Source organism: Geospiza fortis, unplaced genomic scaffold (assembly GCF_000277835.1).
Source record: "Geospiza fortis unplaced genomic scaffold, GeoFor_1.0 scaffold279, whole genome shotgun sequence".
Lineage (NCBI taxonomy): Eukaryota > Metazoa > Chordata > Aves > Passeriformes > Thraupidae > Geospiza > Geospiza fortis.
Genome location: NW_005054352.1, coordinates 1,180,927 through 1,201,751, shown reverse-complemented (window position 1 = coordinate 1,201,751; position 20,825 = coordinate 1,180,927). Strand labels below are relative to the sequence as shown.

The following is a 20,825-nucleotide window of genomic DNA, read 5'->3' as shown; positions in this document are numbered from 1 at the left end:
GGAATGGTATTTCTATATATAAAACTAAAGTATCTTAAGAAGACTTTTGTGAACAAAAGTCATTTGTTCATCACTCCATTTCATCACTCCATTTTAGCCATTTCTCAACCTGCTTCTGGGTATATATCAGCACTAAAAAAACCCTAATTTAATTTAAATTTAATTTAATTTGGAAAATGTTGGTTGTTAATCATCACTAAAAGTTGCTTTTCTAAAGGAGAATACTTAAAGCAAAATCAAGGCTTCTGAAGAAAGCTGACTTCTTGGTCAGACCAAAAATTTCAGTTACCAGAAATGGCTCATTCTGATCCTTAAAACACAGTGTCTAAAAAATACACTGTTATTTTTACACTCACACCTTTATTCATGCCAGGTAGTAAAAACACCACAATAAAGAACACAAATGCATCTTGGACAACAGAAGAATTGTCCATAGTTGGATGAGCTCTTGATGCTCTTTGTCATTACTGTATGATAGTTTATGCTTTGGTTAGTCTTACTTCAGATTTCTAATTTTATCAGGTGAGACTTAATTTCATTCTCTGTCTGGACTATGCTAATTTACTGTTATCAACCAGTCCTAGGAAATCCTTTCCTTGTTAATTTAGTGATCACATGGTACTTCTCGGTTGGCTGTCAATGGTCAGGGGTGCTGCTGCCACTTCTTGTGGTGTGCTATTCAGTGCCTTGGTTGATTTCTTGTGAACTTTCCTAGGGTTTTCATTAATTTATGGGAAGTTCTTTATGTTGTTTTCCATCACCAGCAGGTCAAAGACTGCTGTGGATTAACCTTGATTTACATAACAAGTGCCTACCTCTTTTGGGAAAATTATCAGTCTGATTAATATAAATAAATTGCATGTTTCACTAAGTTCAAAAGCTAGTCTCTGCAAAGCAAGAAATTACTCACAAAATTAAAGGAATCATAATCAGTGCCATTGTGCAAAGCATGATATAAATTTGATAATAACATCTTTCCTAATAATTTTTTGATTAGTCATGGAACTGAATATTCATACATGCAGTAGTATTATTAATGTGAGCCATGTGGGAAACACAAAACATATAATTATCTATTTATTTCTGCAAGGAAAGCTTTCCTTCCTTTCCTGCTTCCCTTCCTTCCTTTTTTTTAGGGATAATTATAATAAATTGCATGCATGGCATTTTTCTATGCAGTCTTCAATGTACATTTTATTTTGCCATTATTTTCTTCAATCATATTTTATTTTGAAAGCAGATTGAAGATCTTTTATTGCTGCTATTACGACAGAAGTATCATCTTAGTCATATGGTACATCTGAAGCCATCACTTAACCTCTCCCACTCATGGCTCTTCAGAAATAATAACCTTTGAAATATAAATCAAAGACCTCTTGTTTATATGGGGTTCTGTTTCTTAGCATTCAAAGCGATTGTTGTAAAACTGTCTGTAGCAGTGCAGCTCCATCAGCTGATGATTGCATTTAGTAAGTAGACTTTGGACCCGCTGTGTATCAAGTGTTAGTATGTTTATTTGCTGTTAAGCGTCAGTTTTGATGAGACCATTGTAACTCTTATCAATCCTGCAATTTATCTTATCACAGTTTCAACTGTGAACATTTACTGCTGATCTGCACTTTGGTTCCTGAAGCATTTACACCCCATTTTGCTCTGTACAACAAGATTTGTGTCAGTTACAGCTGAAGACCTAAAAATTAACATCAAAAGGAAAAACCCAATAATAAATGTAATCAAGGATAAATAAATGTAGTTCAGGACTGCAAAACCCTTACCATGTCAGTAGGTATCACCTGTTGAACCAGCCACTTCACGTGCACACACACACACACACACACACACACAAGAACGCACAAAAAGAAGCCACCTTTAAAAATGCAATGAAGAAAAGTAATAATTCATGTATCTATCATTAAATTGAAAGTGTATTTAAAGGTCTGCGCTGAGATATATTTATTTTGAGTGCTTTAAGTTTTTAAGTTTTTGGTAAAATTTTAATTCCACAGATAAACAGGTTACAGGTATATATTCTGTAATAATGAAAAAAAATATTGTGCTTTCAGCATTTTAAACAAGTTTTCCTAATACTAATGTCTCATCTGAAGCTTCAATATACACTGCCAAGTTTCTCTTTATGCAGAGCCAGCTATGCCAACACCATGCTGAATCTTGCAACTCTTGCTCAAAGTCAAAGCCATAAATTCCTTTCTGGCAAACAGCACTCATCTCAGATTTAGTCTAAACTTGGCTAAGTCTTACCTGACAGGTTCACACACTTTGGCACATCTTTAAAAACCAGATTTGCTTGGATATTCAGTATTCGCTATAAATATTTTGCATAGCTCTCAGCACACTTATAACTACTCCTACACAACTGCCATTTTTACCTCTCATTTCAGCACTGTAAATAGTGGAAAAGGTCTTGGGGGTTTTTATTCCGGTTTTTTTTAGGCTTTTTTGGTTGAAATTTTGAGACTTCTTTTGGTCAGTTGCTGTTATTTGTTTCAAAAGCAGAGATTCAGCATTAAAAGAGGGCTGTTAAGCTTGAAAATGCACTGAAAATACAGATGGTTAGCCAAACTTGCAAACTGTGTAGATTGAGATAGAGTAAGATTCTGTCCCTTCCTTCCAATGCAGTCATCCTGGAAATACAAAGAAAGTCCTATTTTGGTATTTCAAGCATAACAGAGAAAGAAAGACTGAGTTGAACACTGAAGGCAGGAACTTGGGAGAGGTGTATGGAAAACATAAGAGAGTTAGCACTTAGAAGCCGCTTGCAATTTCCCCCACAGCTCTGGCTGCAGCCACTCGTTACAGAGAGTCAGTAAGACTGTGAGAGCCAGCAAATCTCAGCAACCACAAATGGTGACAGAAGGTTAAGAACAAATAAGAGCAGACAAAGCAGATTGGCACCCCATTGTTCCCCATCTCTGTCCCAGTTGTTAGCCTGTGGATTTTTTCCCCCTCTGCTTTTATTCATTTTTCTTTCCTGCACAGGCAACAGAAACTGGAGACAACATCCTTTGAGGTCCTCTTTGCATTAGGCTTTTCTTGTGCTTTATCCTATGAGAAGGACCTCTCTGGTACCAAAAAGTAGCCAGATCACATACCAAAGAAACCAGACTACTTGTCCTTGATGAACCAAACACAAAAAAGAACAGAAGACCAAACAGAGTAAGGCTATGCTCATACATTTTTTCCACTCCTAGAAATATCAGAAGTCATGAGTTTTCACATAAACTTAGTAAAATTTTTCAAATACTTACTCTCATACTTGCTCTCCATGGTAAACATTTATAACCAAACCTACATTTTAGATCATACCTTCCAATCTAAGCTTACTACTGCTTTTATTTCTTTCCCAGAGAAGAAAAGTTGGATGAAAAAACCTTTGCAACGTCTGGTCCTAGTTCAAGAGATTCCCTAACAGTCTCAGAACAATTGATTCTCTAGTTATATCTGAAAGCAAGTTGAAAACTCAAACAAGAAGCTAGCAATTGCAAAAACTATAAAGACCAGACATACTAGCATCACACTGCACAGCAAAAAAAAGAACTATTCCTGCAACATATTATTATTTTTATTGTTATTTTTTGTTAAAGCTGTAATTTCTATTTGTGTGTGTTAATGACTGATACACATACATAAAAGAAACAGGGAATAGAAAGTAGGATTTTAGTGACTGGAAGAGTCAAAAGAGAGAGGCTAACTTTGTGTTTATGGCATTAGAGAAAATCTCAAAGAGTTAAGCTAGAAGTTATTGTTACAACATTTTTCCCTTTAAAGAATTCTTTCAGTGGTGTAATCTCTCTTATGCCTACCATTGTCTCTTTGATTCTTGTTACTCTGACTGACAAATTGGATAAACTGTCTATTTAGGAGTATTTCAGTGCAGCGCCATAAAAAGTTGTATAACAAGAACTCTGCGACTTCAAAAGCCATAAATGCAAGAAACCTTAAAAAATTCTGTCTTGGATGGAACTGAAGGGTTGTAGATAACTGGTGTAATTATTTGTCATATCTTCTGCTTGAGTGTTTTAGGGCAAGATTGATGGGAATAAGAGTGTTCGGGTATTCCAGCATTCTCTGACCATTTGGAAAACCCTTCAGTGATTCTGCAGCCAGTTAAAGAGCTACAGACATGCAAGGCTGTAGGGAACCAAACAAGGTCTCACCATATTCAACCATCCCTTAATTAAAACTGACCCCAGCAAATATCTTACAGTTAATTTTTTATGATTTTTACAACCAGAATAACAGATGTTTAAGTTATTTCAAGAAGCAATTTTGCCAGACAACTGACTTTCTCAGAAATAGATTTCTTGTACAGCAGGCTTTGCTGCTAAGTGATATTCATGGGAACTGTCAGCCATTTATACTCCCTACTTCCCTTGATTTTAGTGAAAAAATCCTATAGATACTACCTTTCCACAGATTCAGCGATGGCAGAAAACAAGTTTTATAAAGCAGGAAGATAAAACTGTTTTGGTTAGGTATGCTCCTCAAGAAAAGGGAAATGTGGGAAAAATGAGGATAAAGACTAGATGTCCTTCCATATCTGACAATTAGGCAAACAAGAGAAGGCAGAGGTATAATTTGGCTCTGTCACGGAAATCACTCACTTTTTGGCTTGAGATAATAGGCCCCCAGCCTGTGCGAGGAGAGAATAAAATGTACCTCAAGAGAGCACTTAAGACCTCTTTTCACAAGGAGTGCTACTCAGAGTAAAATAAAAAACAGACTCATTACTAAATAGGGATTTGATCACAGAATCATACAATGCTAAGGGTTTGGAATATGTCTTAAAGATCATCTAGTCCTGACCCCAGCTGCCATGGACAGGGACACCTCTCACTAGACCAGATTGCCCAAGGACTTATCCAAACTGGCCCTGAACAGTACTAGGGTTGGGACACCCACAATCTCCCTGGGCAACCCATTTCCTGTACCTCACCATCCTCACAGAGAAAAATTTCTTCCTCATATGTAACCTAAATTTTCCCTCTTTCAGTTTGTACCCATCATTCCTTGTGCTATCACTACAGTTCCTAATAAGGAGTCCCACTCCAGCTTTCCAGTAGGCTCCCTTCAGTTACTGGAGGGTTGCTAGGAGGTCTCTGTACAACCTCTCTTTTCCAGGCTGAACAGCCCTAACCTTCTCAACCTGTCTTCTTAGGAGAGATGCTCCAGTCCTCTTATCAACTTCTTGGCCCTCCTCTGGACTTGCTGCAACAGTTCCACATCCTCTTTCTGTTGGGATGCCAGAACTGTACACAGCACTCCAGGTGGGGTCCCACAAGAGCAGAGCAGAGGGGCAGAATCACCTCCTTCCTCCTGCTGGCCACAGTCCTTTGGATGCAGCCCAGAACACGTTTGGCTCGCTGGGCTGTGAGCGCACACTTGCTGGCTCATGTTGAATTTTTCATCAGCCATCACCACCAAGTCTTTCTCCTCAGGGCTGCTCTCACTCCTCTCCCAACCTGTAGGTGTGTTTGGGATTGCCATTATCCAAGAGTAGGACCTTGCACTTTGCTTTGTTGCACTCTGTGAGGTTTGCATGGACCCAGTCTCAAGCATGTCACGGTCCCTCTGGATGGCATCGCTTCCTTCCAGCATTTCAGCTGCAACACACGGCTTGGTGTTGCCAGCAAACTTGCTCAGGGTGCACTCAATCCCATCACTGTCAAGTCTTCTACTAGAAACCATTGTCTTGAGGCTTTTTTTAGAAAGCTTTCTAGAATTTGCATTTGTGTGTTACAACTGGTTTTTTAATGGAAAAGAACATTGCCACAAAAATTTCCATCAGGATTTTTTAAATGGACTCAGACAGAAACACCAACTAAGCGTAAAAACAATATAAAATAAGGAAAATTTACAGAAAATAGAAAGCAAATTAAATTAACATTTGAGGCAATTCCAATAGTTCTAAACAGGGATCCCTCTGCATTTCTGAGACAAGTACAACACTTGGGAGAGTAACTGTCGACATAACATAACTAAGTATATATAGTATAGTTAAATATTTAATATTTTATATAGTATTTAGTAATAAATATTTAGTTATTAATTCTACTAATAAAACCACAAATTATATGTCAATACATACCAATGTAATGACAAAGGACACATAAATATATTTCAAAACTAAGCAATTGGAACATTTGGTTTCCACAGGTTGGTACATTCATTGAACTTTGCCACAAAGTAGATTTAGACATGATCAGCAAAAGATAGTGTAAGTCATGAAATATGTATCAAAACTGTTGGTTCTCCTTGCACTTGGAAAATGAAAAGCTCCCTTCTCCTTCTTAGAAATTTTCTGCAATGGATTAATGACAAAAATTACCTAAGACATGTTTGCAGCACTTAACAGAAATATTTTGACCTGGTCTGTGATGCTTTCCTGCTATCTGTGGAGGATTTCTTCAAAGAAAAAAATTATAGGAACTGTTGAAGGATGGACTTTCACATATTTTTAAAAGCAATAAATTTCTCAGCTGTTTTATGTTGTTTTGGTTTTGGTTTGGTTTCTGAGGGGTTTTTTGTTGTGGTTTTTTTTTTCTTTTTTTTTCCTTGTTTTTTTTTATTTTAGCTTTTCTTTTCCTATTGCTTAGCATATAATATATGTCCTTCTGAGGTCTTCTGCTTTGTGGTGAGGGCTGAAGATTACCATCTATTCCTTTCCAGCACCTTTCTACGGCCCTGCTGGCTCTGTTTTCTCATTGCCAAATCATCCAAAGTGTTTGACAGAGCTATCTGGGTTGCATAGCAAGTACAGTGCAGAGCAAACACAGACAGCCACAAGCTGCAGAGCTGTAGTGTGGGTCAAGAGCATGGCTCTGACAAGTTTTGTTTTGCTTTTTACTTTAGTACTTTTTGACTTTGTCATCCTTTGCACTTTTTTGTTCCCAGTGGCAGCAAGGCAGCTAGCAGTTCTGCCATTATCCCTCCACCAACTGATGCTGGGGGAAAACTCCAACCTTGTTCCTCCCTGCAGATATGATTCCAGACAGAACTGGCTCTGCCTGCTAATCAGGACCAACACAGAGAGGTGAGCTCGACAAGCCTGGAGGTACTTAAAAGTCAGACCTGATGGGGAGCACTGACCTAATTGGACTTCCACCTCCAAAATTTGCATGTTCAGATGTTTGTAGAAGCATTTCGGCTCCTCGCTGAAGTCAGCAGAAGAAATGGGCTGATAAGTAAGTAATGAAAAGCCTGGTGAGATGTAAAAACAATCTCCTGAGGGAATTTGTAAGAAATTCTGAAGTGAGACAGGGAAACTTTGCCAGATAGGTAGATTTTGAAGCAATTTTATGTTAAACAGAAAAAACATAAATCTGTATAAAACCCAGTGACATAGGGAAGTACTGGAATTCTCACAGGCTGGTGTGGCAGTGTCATTTAATGTATTTAATAATTACAATAATTCATGTAATTTAATGAATGCAGAAATTTGTAGGGTGATGTTCAATATTCCATTCCAGCGAGGACACTGGGAATGGAAAGAACCTGAGCATGTTCTTTCTTTTTCTGCTCTTATACTGGGCACAATGTCTTCACCACCAAAACCAGGATGGTGGTCCTTGATATAGGGCCCCTCAGAAGAGTTCAGTGTAATGTAACATAATGACACTACTTAACTCAGCCAAGACAGCTCCTCCAAGGCCTCTCTCTGTAAAACCATAGCCTCTCTCTCCACATACACCTCACAGTCAGTCCATGTTTCTCCTTAAGAGTCTTTCAAAGCTACAACGGCTTAGGAGGGTTTTTTACGGTGGTGTCTGTGCCAAGACATAAAAATATTTTCAAATATTTATATTAATATATATATTTGTATTTACCTGTAATTATCTATAACTATATAAACAAAACTATATAACTATGTTTACGTAAAGGTAATTTAATATTGATAAACTAGGCACAAGGCACAATTGTTCTCCTAACACTCAGCAAAAATGCAAGTTTTAACATTCAGATGAACTTCCATCCTATATGTTAAGTAACTGCTCCACACAGAATCTTCCTCTGAATTCAGATACAGAGCTGCTTAAAGCATATGCATTCAGTTATTTGCAAAGGCACTCACAGGCATTAGGTTAAGGTTCATGCATAATGAATTACTACATACAAAACTACAGGTAAAATTAAACACAAAATTACATTACCAGAAGTAAAATTTGTGGCAAGGATGATAACACTGGTCTCTTCCCTCTAACTTTATCTATTACAAATAATTTTTACAAACTAAGCCAAACCATGTCAGAAAAGTGGCATGGTTTAGTGTGCGCTAATGCTCTTTGTCAATGAAAATGAGGGTGGTAATCTAAAAAGAGACATTTCCAGGAAGAGGGTCTTTATTTAGATTGTCCTGAAAATCATTCATCCCACAGCTCCTTCTACTTTCTACTGTTACAGGAATTTAATGTTCTATTAGAACTAAATTTGGTTTCCAATTAGAAAATACAATCCAGTCCAAAAAATAAAGTACTTGAAGCAATGCAGACTGAGAGATTGGTGGTAATGTGGTTTAACAAATTAAGAACAAATCAGAAATGTAGAAGCCATTAAATTTGCCTCATATTGCAGGTGTTGCATTGGCCCCAGAAAAGTCACTTATATTCCCATAGTTTTTATTCCTGCCATCTATAACAAAATGATAATACCTATCTCTGAAGATTGACAGGCTGGTCAGATAGACATGGCTATCTACAGGTGAACTACAAAAATAATTGTAAATAAAAAATAACTCAGTCTCTGTTTTTCATATATCATTGTATCCTGTTGTGATGATTTGCACAAGCAGACAATTATTATTTGTGTGTTCTTTGAAATTTCTTTAACACACATGAACTTAAAATTTATATTACATTAGTAAAAATACTACATTTCCAAGTTTTCATTTTCCATATTTATTTTTCCAAATTTCTGTAAATTTGTCTAAATATACCAAACAGTTACATGGTTTACTACAAACATATTTGTTGCAAAACTATCGAAATTTTAATTAATTTAAATATTTCTAAGGTTTCATAACCTACTCTAAAGAAACTTTCTCAGTTGGTTTTCATGTGTCTTCAAGGAAAGTAGGACAGTTAAACTGTTTTTCAAGGGATTAGTATAACAACTTCAGACAAAATTCAGCACACACAACTAGATCTTGGTTAAAACATTTTTAGATTATTTCTTAGAGCTTAGACTACGTCTTTAGAGAATGATTCTTAAAAAAACCTTCAAGTGGTCCAAATATCTCATCATGACTCCATGGCCTTACTTGGAGCTTTGTGTACTTATCTGCAAAGCAAGGACCCTCTGAAAATGCAGATAAATTAATTTGTTTCTCCTTCTGAGACTACCTATTTCTTAAGGGAAAATGAAAAAGGATTCTGAAATAACCAAAAAAAATATTGGGATGGGGGATTTCAGACTTTCTGTTTTTGATGTATGCAACGTCTAGTTTATATTTTTTTAAATCCAGGCAGAAAGGGGCAAAGATGCTTAACGACAGTGTTGTCTTTGGGATGAAATCACAGAGCCTAAATACAGAAATGCTATACTAAGTGAAAGTGGGAACATCACATATATCTGGTGAAGCATCCTTTGGAATCACATTTCCCTCCTTATTGAGGGAAATGTGATTTTCCCACATAAAAAGTCTTTGGACATCAGTGTGATAAATTAGGTACCCAGAGGTAGTGAGTCTTTTCTGTTCACTAAAATAAAGAATTTAAAAGAGAGAATTAGAGAATTAAAAACAGATCTGTAAATACATATTACTTTTATTAAGTAAAAATTTCTGTCACATACATTGGCCTACTTGGTTAATAATGGGGGAGACAAGCTAGTGTGAAAATAACAAAACTCTAAAGGAAAGTAGAAGCCTTCATGGTGAGAACCACTGATTTCCTGTTACCTTTCAGAAGTCAGGAATGAGAAAAAGGTTCTGCAAGAACTGCTGGCTCTGCTTTACTCAGAATGAAATCACTCTGTGTATTATAATGCCAATTTTCTCTTTTCTGGAACTCAAAATCTCAATCTTAATCTGGGGCATAAGAAATACCAAAATTTCAAAATCTACCATCTGTTACGCTGAGTATTTGAACCTATATAAGTCACAATTTTCACCTTGCTTTTCTTTTTCATATTTTTTGAAGTACAATCAAAACATTAGCAAGTCTCCAGTAGATGATAAGCTTTATTTACACAGTCATAGGCACCCACATACGAAAATAAAATCTCTCAAACTAAATCTCTTGATCACTCTTCTTTGAGAAGATATAGAAAGAAAAAGGAAAAATTTTCAGTATGGTTCCTAGTTTTATAAGAGAGGATCTTTGTCACTAAAACTTTTCATGTCTCTGTTATAATGGCAAAACAACACATCTGAAGATTTAAATAAACAATCAGCTGTCAGTACAAGCTGATTTGATGCTTTTTTAAATCCAATTGACCTTTGTAAAGGCAAAAGCAAAGAGCAATACTTGACATTTTGCTGAAAATAAAGAAAACATAATTTAGCAATTTTCATCCAACTGTGGTTAGCTCCAGCTTCACAGTTGCTCAGCTCCTTCCAGACTCAAATTTGCAGTCCTCATATGCATCAGGAAACTTCCTGAGAGAGTTGCTTCTAAGCAGTTTTATTCAGACCTCACATCTAACAGTTCACATGTTCCATTTTGGAGAATATAATCCATTACAAAAATTCTATATGGAAAGGTGGTTCACTGACAATATTACATTCACATACTCACAAACAAACTGACTTATAAATGATTTACAACAGTTAACACTGCAGTCAACACCTTAAATTAATGGAATTTTTGTTAACAAATGGAAACACTGAATATCTTGAAGAACTCAGTAGTATGAGGTCACACCACACTCAGTGTTTCTGAGCAGGTTAGATGTTTAAGTGTTCGTCCTGCAGCCGTCACTGCTATTAGGTGCAGGCACTGCTATTAGGTGAATGCAACTAGGAAAGATGCTCAATGCTTTGCCTGTGCTCTCACACCACACTGCCTTCTGAACAGAACCGAGATGCTGGAACTCAAATGTTGTTCTTAGACTAAATTCTGAAGACAGACTGAAGTCACTAAAAAACTAGGGTATACTATTTTGCATGCAAGATGACACCAGTGTGATTACATAGCTACTGGATCAAGGCCAATATTGACACAGGCAATAGATGACAGATAACATGTGAAATTCTTTCAGGCTTCTGAAATAAGATTTTTCAAATTCCTGCTCATGCTTTTTTTCCCTACTGCTACAATATACAGAATTCATCTCTTTGACCGACAGGCTTAGAAATGTCCAAAGGATCCTAAATAATGCATCACCAATACTCTTTACAATAGCATTTAAATTGTCCTTGTTTACAAAGTGAGCATCACATTTGCTTCTTTCAGACCTATATTATGCTGCTGATTTGCATTTGTCATGAGATAAGTGAAACACTCATCCCAGTTTCTACCTCTTATCTGTATATACATATATACATAGCTTATCAATTTGTAGCAGAAATTCTTTCACTACTTTTATCTTAGTGCATAATTCTCCACTTAGTGTGATTGGATCGCACAGAATTCCTACGAAGTCTTTCTGCAGACTAAAACTCATCCATTTCATTACATAGGATACATCAGTCCTCTGAATAAACAATAATACCTAAATCTCTTTAATAAAACAGCTATACTAGCACTTTTTCTGCCATGCTCACAAGGAAAATTCAAGTAAAGGTTTATATCAAGATCCAGTATTTTTTAAAACATTTTTTATACTTTCCTTGTTTTATTTTCACCATATTTTTTCCTTAAATTTTACTCCTTCAATTTTACTGAGAAACTGCATTTAAATACCTGCTATGAGCTAAACAGATCTGCTGCTTTTATGTTGCCCAGGTTGGTAGATAACAGCTAGAATAATATCAATACATGCAAACTAGGTATTATTTATAAGTATCTTATCTTACACATAAGATGCTATTGAAACTTATAAATAAAACTGCTATGGAAATGACAGGCTTCTAGCTGTCAAAATCAAAACACATTTAGAACATTAGATGTAACTGAACCATTGTTGTAGCATAAAAATTTTGCTGATGTATAGAAGTCTCCCAGGCTCATTTCAGGATTCTTTCTTCATTGTGTTCTAAACCATTTTTGAGTTAAAGACAACCTATTTTCATATCATGCCACTGTTTCTATGAGTCACTATTTCTTTTGGCCACTTACCATATCTTTAGTCCACACCACCAACCAGGACAAGAGGACATAGTCTTAAATTACACCAGTGGAGTTTTAGGGTGGATATTAGAAATTCTTCAGAGAAAAAAGTGATGGGGCATTGGAATGGGCTGCCCAGGGAGGTGGTGTGTGATGGTGTTCACAGGGGTCTTAGGATGAGGGAAGAGACGAGGATCTGACTCCATGTTTCAGAAGGCTGATTTATTATTTTATGATATATATTATATTAAAACTATACAAAAAGAATAGAAGAAAGGATTTGATCAGAAGGCTAGCTAAGAATAGAAAAGAAAAGTAATAGAATGATAACAAAAGCTTCTGTCTTGGACAGAGAGTCTGAGCCAGCTGACTGTGATTGGCCATTAATTAGAAACAACTACATGAGACCAATCACAGATGAACCTGTTGCATTCCACAGCAGCAGATAATTATTGTTTACAGTTTGTTCCTGAGGCCTCTCAGCTTCTCAGGAGAAAAAAATTCTAAAGAAAGGAGTTTTCATAAAATGTGTCTGTGACAGTGGTGGAGCCACCTTCCCTGGAGGTGTTTAAGAAAAGACTGGACATGGCACTCAGTGCCATGGTCTAGTTGACAAAGTGGTGTTGGGTCATAGGTTGGACTCGATCTTTTAAAGGTTTTTCCAACCTAGCTGATTCTGCGATTCTTTAGAGGAAAACACTTCTAAAAATAATCCATTGAAGATTTTCTTTTAGACTAATTTTGTCTTGGTTTGGACAACTTTTGATTCCTTATTTCCTAGGCTAGCAAAGCTATTATCAACTGCACTTAAAGAGCTACTTCGTCTTCACTGTAAAACAAGCACTGCAGTGATGAGTGATTTGTTACAGATACCCAACTAGCTGGGTTGTTATTTTATTCTTCACAGTAAGAAAAGTTGACTCATATTGACAGAGGTGGAAAATGAAAAGAACACACCTGATCCCAAGTTCTTTTTAGCAGATATACTTCCACCCATTGCAGCAGTTATAGTTGCATTTCTTACTTGTTACGTGCTACATAATTCTGGCCATTACTAACACCTAAGGAGAATGGCTAAAACTGCTTTTTCACCTTCTGTTGCAAAAAAATTGGTGTTAAGAGATTTTTCCTGAAAGATATTAATGTAAAATTCTTCAAGAATGAATGAAGGAAATTCATAGATGCTAGAAGATTTAGAGTGTTATTTAATTACAGTAATAATGTATTATAGCCCCATTTTTCTATTTTAAGTGTGTCAATGAAAAGTCTAAATGTTTTTTTCAGTGATTAGTTGAAAATCCAGTAAATCAAAGCCCACTTCAATACACTTTTTCACTGTATATTATTTAGACACATTATAAACACAGCTCTAAACACAAACTACTCTTCTGATATCAATTTCTCATGTATTCCAGTTCTATCCTAACAATGCTTTCTATTTTTACTTGACACTGAAGACATTTTTCTTTATTTTGTCTTCAGCTATAGACTGATTTTGGGTCTGTTATGTATGGACTTGAATAGCTAAATGGAATCTTTAGTTTCATAAATAATTACAGAAATAACGTGTTAAAGTATGTTTCAGATGGTAACTAGGAACAGAGAGGACACTTTTTAAAGAAAGAAGTTGTAAACATAGAAAAAGGGATATAAAATTGTTGCATTCTATTGATTCACAGTGTAATCAAATCTCGTGGACAGCTTTTGTTTACACAGCTACTATAATGCATACCAATGCTACTGTCCAATCAAGATTACAACCAAGAAGTTTAGCTTACGTCAAAAAGTGTGAAGGCTCAAAAGTGACATGCTTTCTTTACTTGCTTTACTGTAGCTATTTTTACTTTAAAAAATTGCACATAATGAACAACTTTCAAGGTTAAGTGAATGGCTCTGAGTATACTATTGTCTTTCCTTCCAGGTAAGAATCCAAGTCACCAGAAACAACTTTATTGAACAGATGTCAAAATGCAGATGTGAATTGCTTTGGATGTATATTTTATTTTGTGTCTGGGGTACTATTTGAATTGTTTGGCCTGTGTTTAACTGTGTTTGGTTTGTACACTTAGCTGACAGAAGATTTGGTTGGACTGTATCTACTTGAACAAGCATGTCCTTTTCTTGATGGCCTTGATATAAATTGTAGTTCATCTTGGCATTACTATGAGGGCTTCACTGCCTTTTGTTGGGCTAATTTGCAGTGTAGAATCACCTTTTGCAAAATCTGTAGGCAGCCTTTTACATTCAGCATCTCATGTCTGCCTAATACTGGGTTCTGTTTAGTTTTGTGTGGCTTTGATAATCTGAACCACTGCATGGGATCTTCTAGTCTACCTCTGACTCATCAGAGCAGAAGCTTTCAGAACACGTCATAAGACACAGGAAGTGAGCGTATTTATAGTGGTGGCCCTCTCTGTGTCCCCAGGCTACATCCCAGAGTTGAATAGTATGTTCTAGGAAAAAATACATATTTCATTTGTGACTGGTACTGGCATGAGCTTTATAAACTGTGTACTTTTGCTTTCCTGCATAGCATAATTCAGCAACTTACAGAACAGTGTATCTTTACTCATTTTTTACAATCACAATATGTTGTATTTTTTAAAGTCTATTTCTCCTACTGAAATTGTGTCATCTTGATTTCTCTTAGTGCATTTTCTATTGCTTCATTATAATATTTGAGGGTTTTTTGTTGTTGGGTTTCTTTTTTTCCAACATACTAATTTTCTTTGATATCTTATCTCCCTTTCTACTCAAGCTAGCCTTTCCTCCCATTCTGGCTTGCCATAGCTATTTTAATTATTTTAATTAATTTGTTTAATTAATGAAGTTTGGTTAGTCTAATCTTCTCCAGTCAATGTCAGGTTGGATGTGCACCCCTTCACTTGTTTTCTGTATGCCCGTATTTCTTGTTAAAGGCTTTTCAGGTATTTGTATGTGAACTTCTGAATTTTCTCGTATTGCAATCTAGTAAAAATAAGCTGACTTTTAGAACTTTTTGCAAAATTTATCTCTACACTGAGATATTGCGTTAGGCAAGTCAGGCCATTTGTCCAGTTTGGAAAACTACCAGTCAACTCTTCCAGATTTTTCCTGTGTTTCTTGGGAAAAAGTACTTTGCTTGTAACACTGATGCTTATTACATGGTCATGAGTTGTCAAGCATGCTTATACACAGAACAGGTAGACATTCAACCCTTATCTACATCATCTAAAAAAATCACAAAAGGATTTTTTGAATACTGGCATTAATAATGGGTTACCTACCAGTTGCCATTTATTTTTTCCCGATATTCCTGAAAAATTGAGGTTTTATACTGTTGGTGGGTAATATGACAGTATTTCATAAGAGTAAGGTTTCAATTCAAAATTACTTATTGAAAAATTAAATTAATTAAATTATTGTTGAGAGAGGGGAGTGTTGGGACTTATTGCAAGGCAACTGTGACTGGGGTAGCTGTGACATACCTAATAACTTGTAGTTTACAGTGTAGATACATTCTTAAGTTATAGAGGATGGAGGTGTGTAGTGCAGTGTGCTGGAAATACAGCCAAAGAAATATCTAGATTATACTAAGAAAATCGGCTGCAGAGAATAGCCTAGAAATGGGCCTGAAGTATCTTTTTTACCCTTTTGCAAACAACAGGAAGAGATCCAACCACTGCCCCGAACTTTAGATCCATTGAATGCAAATAGGCCTCTGTTGATGTCAGCTATACAAATCATAAAAACTCCCCTAACTGCAGGAAAAACATGGTGATCATTTAGATGGGTATAGTGCATGCAAAAGAACTTGTGAAATTCCAAATATTTGAGACGAGTACTCAAGATACAGCTTATTATTTCACTCCTGACCCCAGATAAACATGTATCTTGTGAATAAATCCAGAATGACAATTGTAAGTTAAGAAGAGAAGTAAACATTTTTTCTGTTTCACAAGGGAAAAGATAAGGAACCAAGGCTTATCATGCCAGAGCAATGGAGTATGTTTCTGTATCACAGATGCTGTCTGGGTCGGACAATTAGGCGCATACTGCTAAGGAATTCGAAATACCCAACATACTTCTTTTTCTTTCATGATTTTCTAAGTGTACTTTTTATTTTGTAAATCAGCTATTGTCCTCCCATTTGCATGTTTACTCCTGAAGTTACAGGGAAATGGTTACTTTCCCCTCCATGTACTAGAATAGCTCCTAGTATAAACTTGTCTCTGATGGGAACCGTTTCCTGCAGGAAGTTCTTGGAAACAATTAGTACTGAGTGGATGACTTTTCAAGCAAGTGCATTCCCTGGGAAATGCATGTCACAGGACTAAACAAACACAATGGATCATATTCAGTGTCCTTTCAATCTCCTGTGTTGAATCCATTTGAATATTCAACATATTTTAATGGATCACGTTCTGCTTCTTTACACAGTCCATAATTCCTGGACAGCTGGGAACTAGGCCTCTACTTCTTGTAAACTATTTCATCTCCTCTTTTCTGTCATGAAATAAACTCTTAATGAGCAATGAATTGCTTTCCAGCTGAAACAGGGTTCATTGTGTAACAGAAATGCTCACCAATAAATGGTAAACCCACCTTTTATTGCAGAAAACCAGTCTTGTTTTAACAATCATCAATTCTGAGAGCTGACAAAGACATGAGAATAAGATGCCAACAGAATGCATGACAGAGACAGGGAGTTTCTACTGCTATCATTATGAAAATGTGTTATCTACTATCAAGTCCCATTTCCTTTCCCAGTCACAGACAGATTGGCTGAGATTAAATCTTCAAAGGACACTGGACATGACTGTTCATGAGCGGGATACACGTGGCTCTTGCACAGCCTCTGTGTCAGAACGACTCTCAGCAGGATGTGTGTACTCTCCAAGACCAGCCCCTCATCGGTGGGAACATGGTCTAAAAATCCTTTCTGAGGCTGCACCTGCCTACAGCAAAACCTTCATTTTTATTCAGTATTAGTAATACATAATTTTGTTCTACACAAAGACTTTGCATACTGATATTTTCTGAGTTAGTTGTATCTGATTATTTGATGAGTAGCATAGATTAAAGAAATTTACAGACGTTTCACCTTGTTCCTTCCCTGTTTTTCATTTCATGCTGTATGTCTGATCACTTGAATCACACATCAGTTTTTCCATTTCTTGACTAGATAAATCTTAACTTTAAAAGAGGAGAATGGTCCTTATGGTATGGTTATGTAAAGTGTGGGGGCATTCCAGGAAATATTTTTAAAGCTTCTTTTATTATGGAGATTTACAAAGCACTGAAGACAATCATCTACTAAAACAAACAAATTTGAAAACTATAGTACTGTGAAAGAGCTACCCTATTTTTTTAACTTCTCCCAGGGTATGCAACACCAAAAAACTGTTTTCCTTTTAAGTATATGGTAGCTTTATACTTAAAAAAAGCAGTCAATAAATAGTTATAAAATGTAATGGATAGTGTTCTATTACATTTTACATGACAAAAATCCAACAAAGGATAAAGACCCACTTTTAATGCATGGAGTATAAGTTTTTAAGCTCCTCATAGTTGAAAATAAAGTTTTTGTTTACTATTGTTTGAGTTGGAGCTCCAGCCATGCACGTTTTAGTGTAAAATAGTAAGCAGGAAGAGACTATGCATTTGAAATGTTTTTACCCCCTTTGAATAAAGAAAAAAATTATTATATATCTCAGGTTTTACCAATTCTCTTGGGCTAGAAAGAACAAAAGTAAAAGGTTTCTTTTCCTGATGTGGAAGATCAGTATTGACATAATGTGAATAAAGATGCTGCATTAACTTCTTCAGGCCTGTTGAAATATACAGTTATTTCCCAGATATTAGTAATGATCATTAAGGCAAGATGCCAAAGGAGACCACATTTACTGGTGGAGCAGAGCAGAAGCACATATTGATATGTCAATATATATATATAATAATTAAACAACAGTATATACAGAAAAATCAAATATATTTCAGGGAGAATAAAGTACTTTTTTTTCTCAATTAAAAAAATATTTCTGAGATGTAATTTTAAAAGTATTTTAACACTGCCTAAGAAAACACCCACATTTTCAATTTAAAATAAATACATTTCATGAAGATATGACTTTTTAGTTAATTTTTATTTGATGGGGTATAAAGATATTTAATATTGGGAAATAAAAGCTGTCACAGAGGTTTCTGTTCTAAAAAAATAAGAATGGCAACTTGAGTCCAGAAGTACTTGTCCTCCAAAGATTTTTATATATAATTTTAAATCTCCTGCTAATTTCACTGTTTTCAGACATCAGAGGTATTTTCCCATCTGTGATATAATAACCAGTATTCTATAAATAATTCAGCAATAAGCAGTATGGTATTAAATGCAGTGCAATGCATTGGTTTCTCTATCCAAACACTTATATGGGTAAAATTTTGGAAAGAGCTATTTACATTTTTTTATTATTAATGATGAACATTTTTCCTTTTTCAATAAAAGTTATTTGCTATATGAGAAAAGCTAAGCTTCAAGGCTCACATCTTACAATGGAAAAAGATCCTGTCTTATGGCTATAGAATTTAAAATATTGGTATGGTTATCATATTATCATTATTATCATAATTATTAACATCTACAGAAAATTGAAATAGCGATTTTGCAAAGGCTGCAGGTACTTCAGTTTTGCTGGTATAATTATCTTAGTAACACTTTACATACAGAAGCAAGTAGTTTTCTTTCTGAGTGTATTAGCTATGAAATGAAATCTAAGCAATTATACTGCTATTGTTTAAAAACAATGCATCCCTTGCTTTAATATGCATTCCATATGTCAGTTTGAGAAGCAAACAGAATACACACTTCCACACTGTGACAGTGAGTTACTGGATGGTGTTCAGCTGGTGAAGCCAAAATTATCAACATAAGTGGAGAAAACACCCCCAGGTCAGCAAGAAGACCAAAGGACCAGATGCTGGCTCTTACCTGCAGGCTGTTGAAGATGATGAAGAAGACTAGCATCCAGAGGTGCCGGTAAGCCATGTGCAGTCCTCCCCACAGCCAGGTGATGGAAATCAGGGCAAAGAGGTACAAGACCAAGGGGATCTCTGCAAACCACAAACACAGAGTTTCAGCTGCTGAGCCCTTGGAAAAAACACTTTTTAAAGAATTACTGACACAAAACATAGTTTTGCTGTGCGTGGCTAACCTTGGAGCTTGTTCTCCAGTGGTGGGCAGCCCTTGTCCTGATCTAGTTGGGTGGCGGTCCCAGGGCTTTTATGACCCCACCCTGGGATCAGAAGACCAGCGGAAGGATGTCTGGGAGGTATTGAGGGGCAGAATGAGCACAGGCCAGCTCAACAAACCAAGCGGTGGGAAGAGCACACATGAAGTCAAAAAATATGCTGAACTTTGGAAAAGAATAAAACTCTTGGCAAGCTCTAGAAATTTTGAGAGAAAATCAATTTCTAAGAATTGAGAGGAAAGGGAAAAGAAGAAAAGTATTATGGTGTGTTGGTTTTGCATGGCTTGGTTTTTTGTTGAGGAGGGAAGATGCCAGCCACAGAAGTAATTTTTCCTGTGGGAAGCTGCTAGAAGCTGTCTCTATGCCTGGCAAAGTCAATCGTGGGTTGGGTCTAAAAATAAGCATGCTGCTAAGCCAATTAAAGTAGTTGGTAATGCCTCTGTCATTACATACTTAAGAAGGAAAAAAACCACATGCAATTCCTCTTTCTTCTTCTCCTCCCAGGGGTGGCAAGGTGGCCACTGGGGGCCTTCCCAGTGTGGCTGGGACCATGTGGCCAGGGCTATCTCAGCATGGTCCACAGCAACCTGTGCTTGCTTGGCTGTTTTAACTAGCCATGCTGAGGGCAGAAGGGCAGAGCTTGGATGGGATCAACCCTATAAGAACCTTTCAACTGATAGAACTTGTTAACAACCAAACCTACGGACCCCAACTCTTTCCTATGTCAGACAAAAGGAAAAGGTGAAGACACATGAGAACAACATAGGGACACCAAGGTCAGTGAAAGGACAGAGCAGCAGGAGGTGCTCCAGGCATCAGAGCTGAGATTCTTCTACAAGCCATGGTGAGGACTACAATAAAACAGTTTCCCTGTAATTTGTGAAGTACATGTGGGGATGCAGAGGTGCACTCACAGCCCGTGAGAAAAGGTGTTCATGCGAAAGCATGTGGATGCTGAAAAGCTGTAATCTAGTGGGAAACTTGAAGAAAGAGAGAAGACCCTTGCTTTTAGAGATAGAGAAAGAGGATCCTTGCTTTCAAACTAGACAGCTCATCCTTAAAAGACTACATCTCATGAACTAATGACCCATGCAAACAGTTGTGGGAAGACTGCTTTGCCCATGGGAGGTACTCACTTACAGCAGGTCGGGCAGGACTGCCACTCATGAAAATTAGAACCACATTAGGGAAATTACAAAGAACTGTTGCCTGTGAGAAGGACCCCACAACATAACAGAAGAGACCCTTCTCCCTAAGCAAACTGAAGAAAGATTTTTTTAAAAGTAACAGATGGAATAATAAACTAACTACTAAAACTGTTTTGTCTGCCGGCACTGTCAGTGGGAAAGAAGGAAGAGCTGGAGTGGGGGAGGGAAAG

The 20,825-nt window shown here is 36.5% G+C and overlaps 1 protein-coding gene across 1 annotated transcript in view; it reads right to left on the bottom strand.

The window, feature by feature from the left end:
• The window catches only part of ADGRV1 (adhesion G protein-coupled receptor V1), a 280,024-nt gene that overhangs the window by 15,100 nt on the left and 244,099 nt on the right, over positions 1 to 20,825 (bottom strand). The window contains exon 87 of the mRNA XM_031058954.1: positions 19,189 to 19,310. Within this exon, the coding sequence (XP_030914814.1) occupies positions 19,189 to 19,310 (122 nt within the window). The remainder of the gene's footprint in view (positions 1 to 19,188; positions 19,311 to 20,825) is intronic.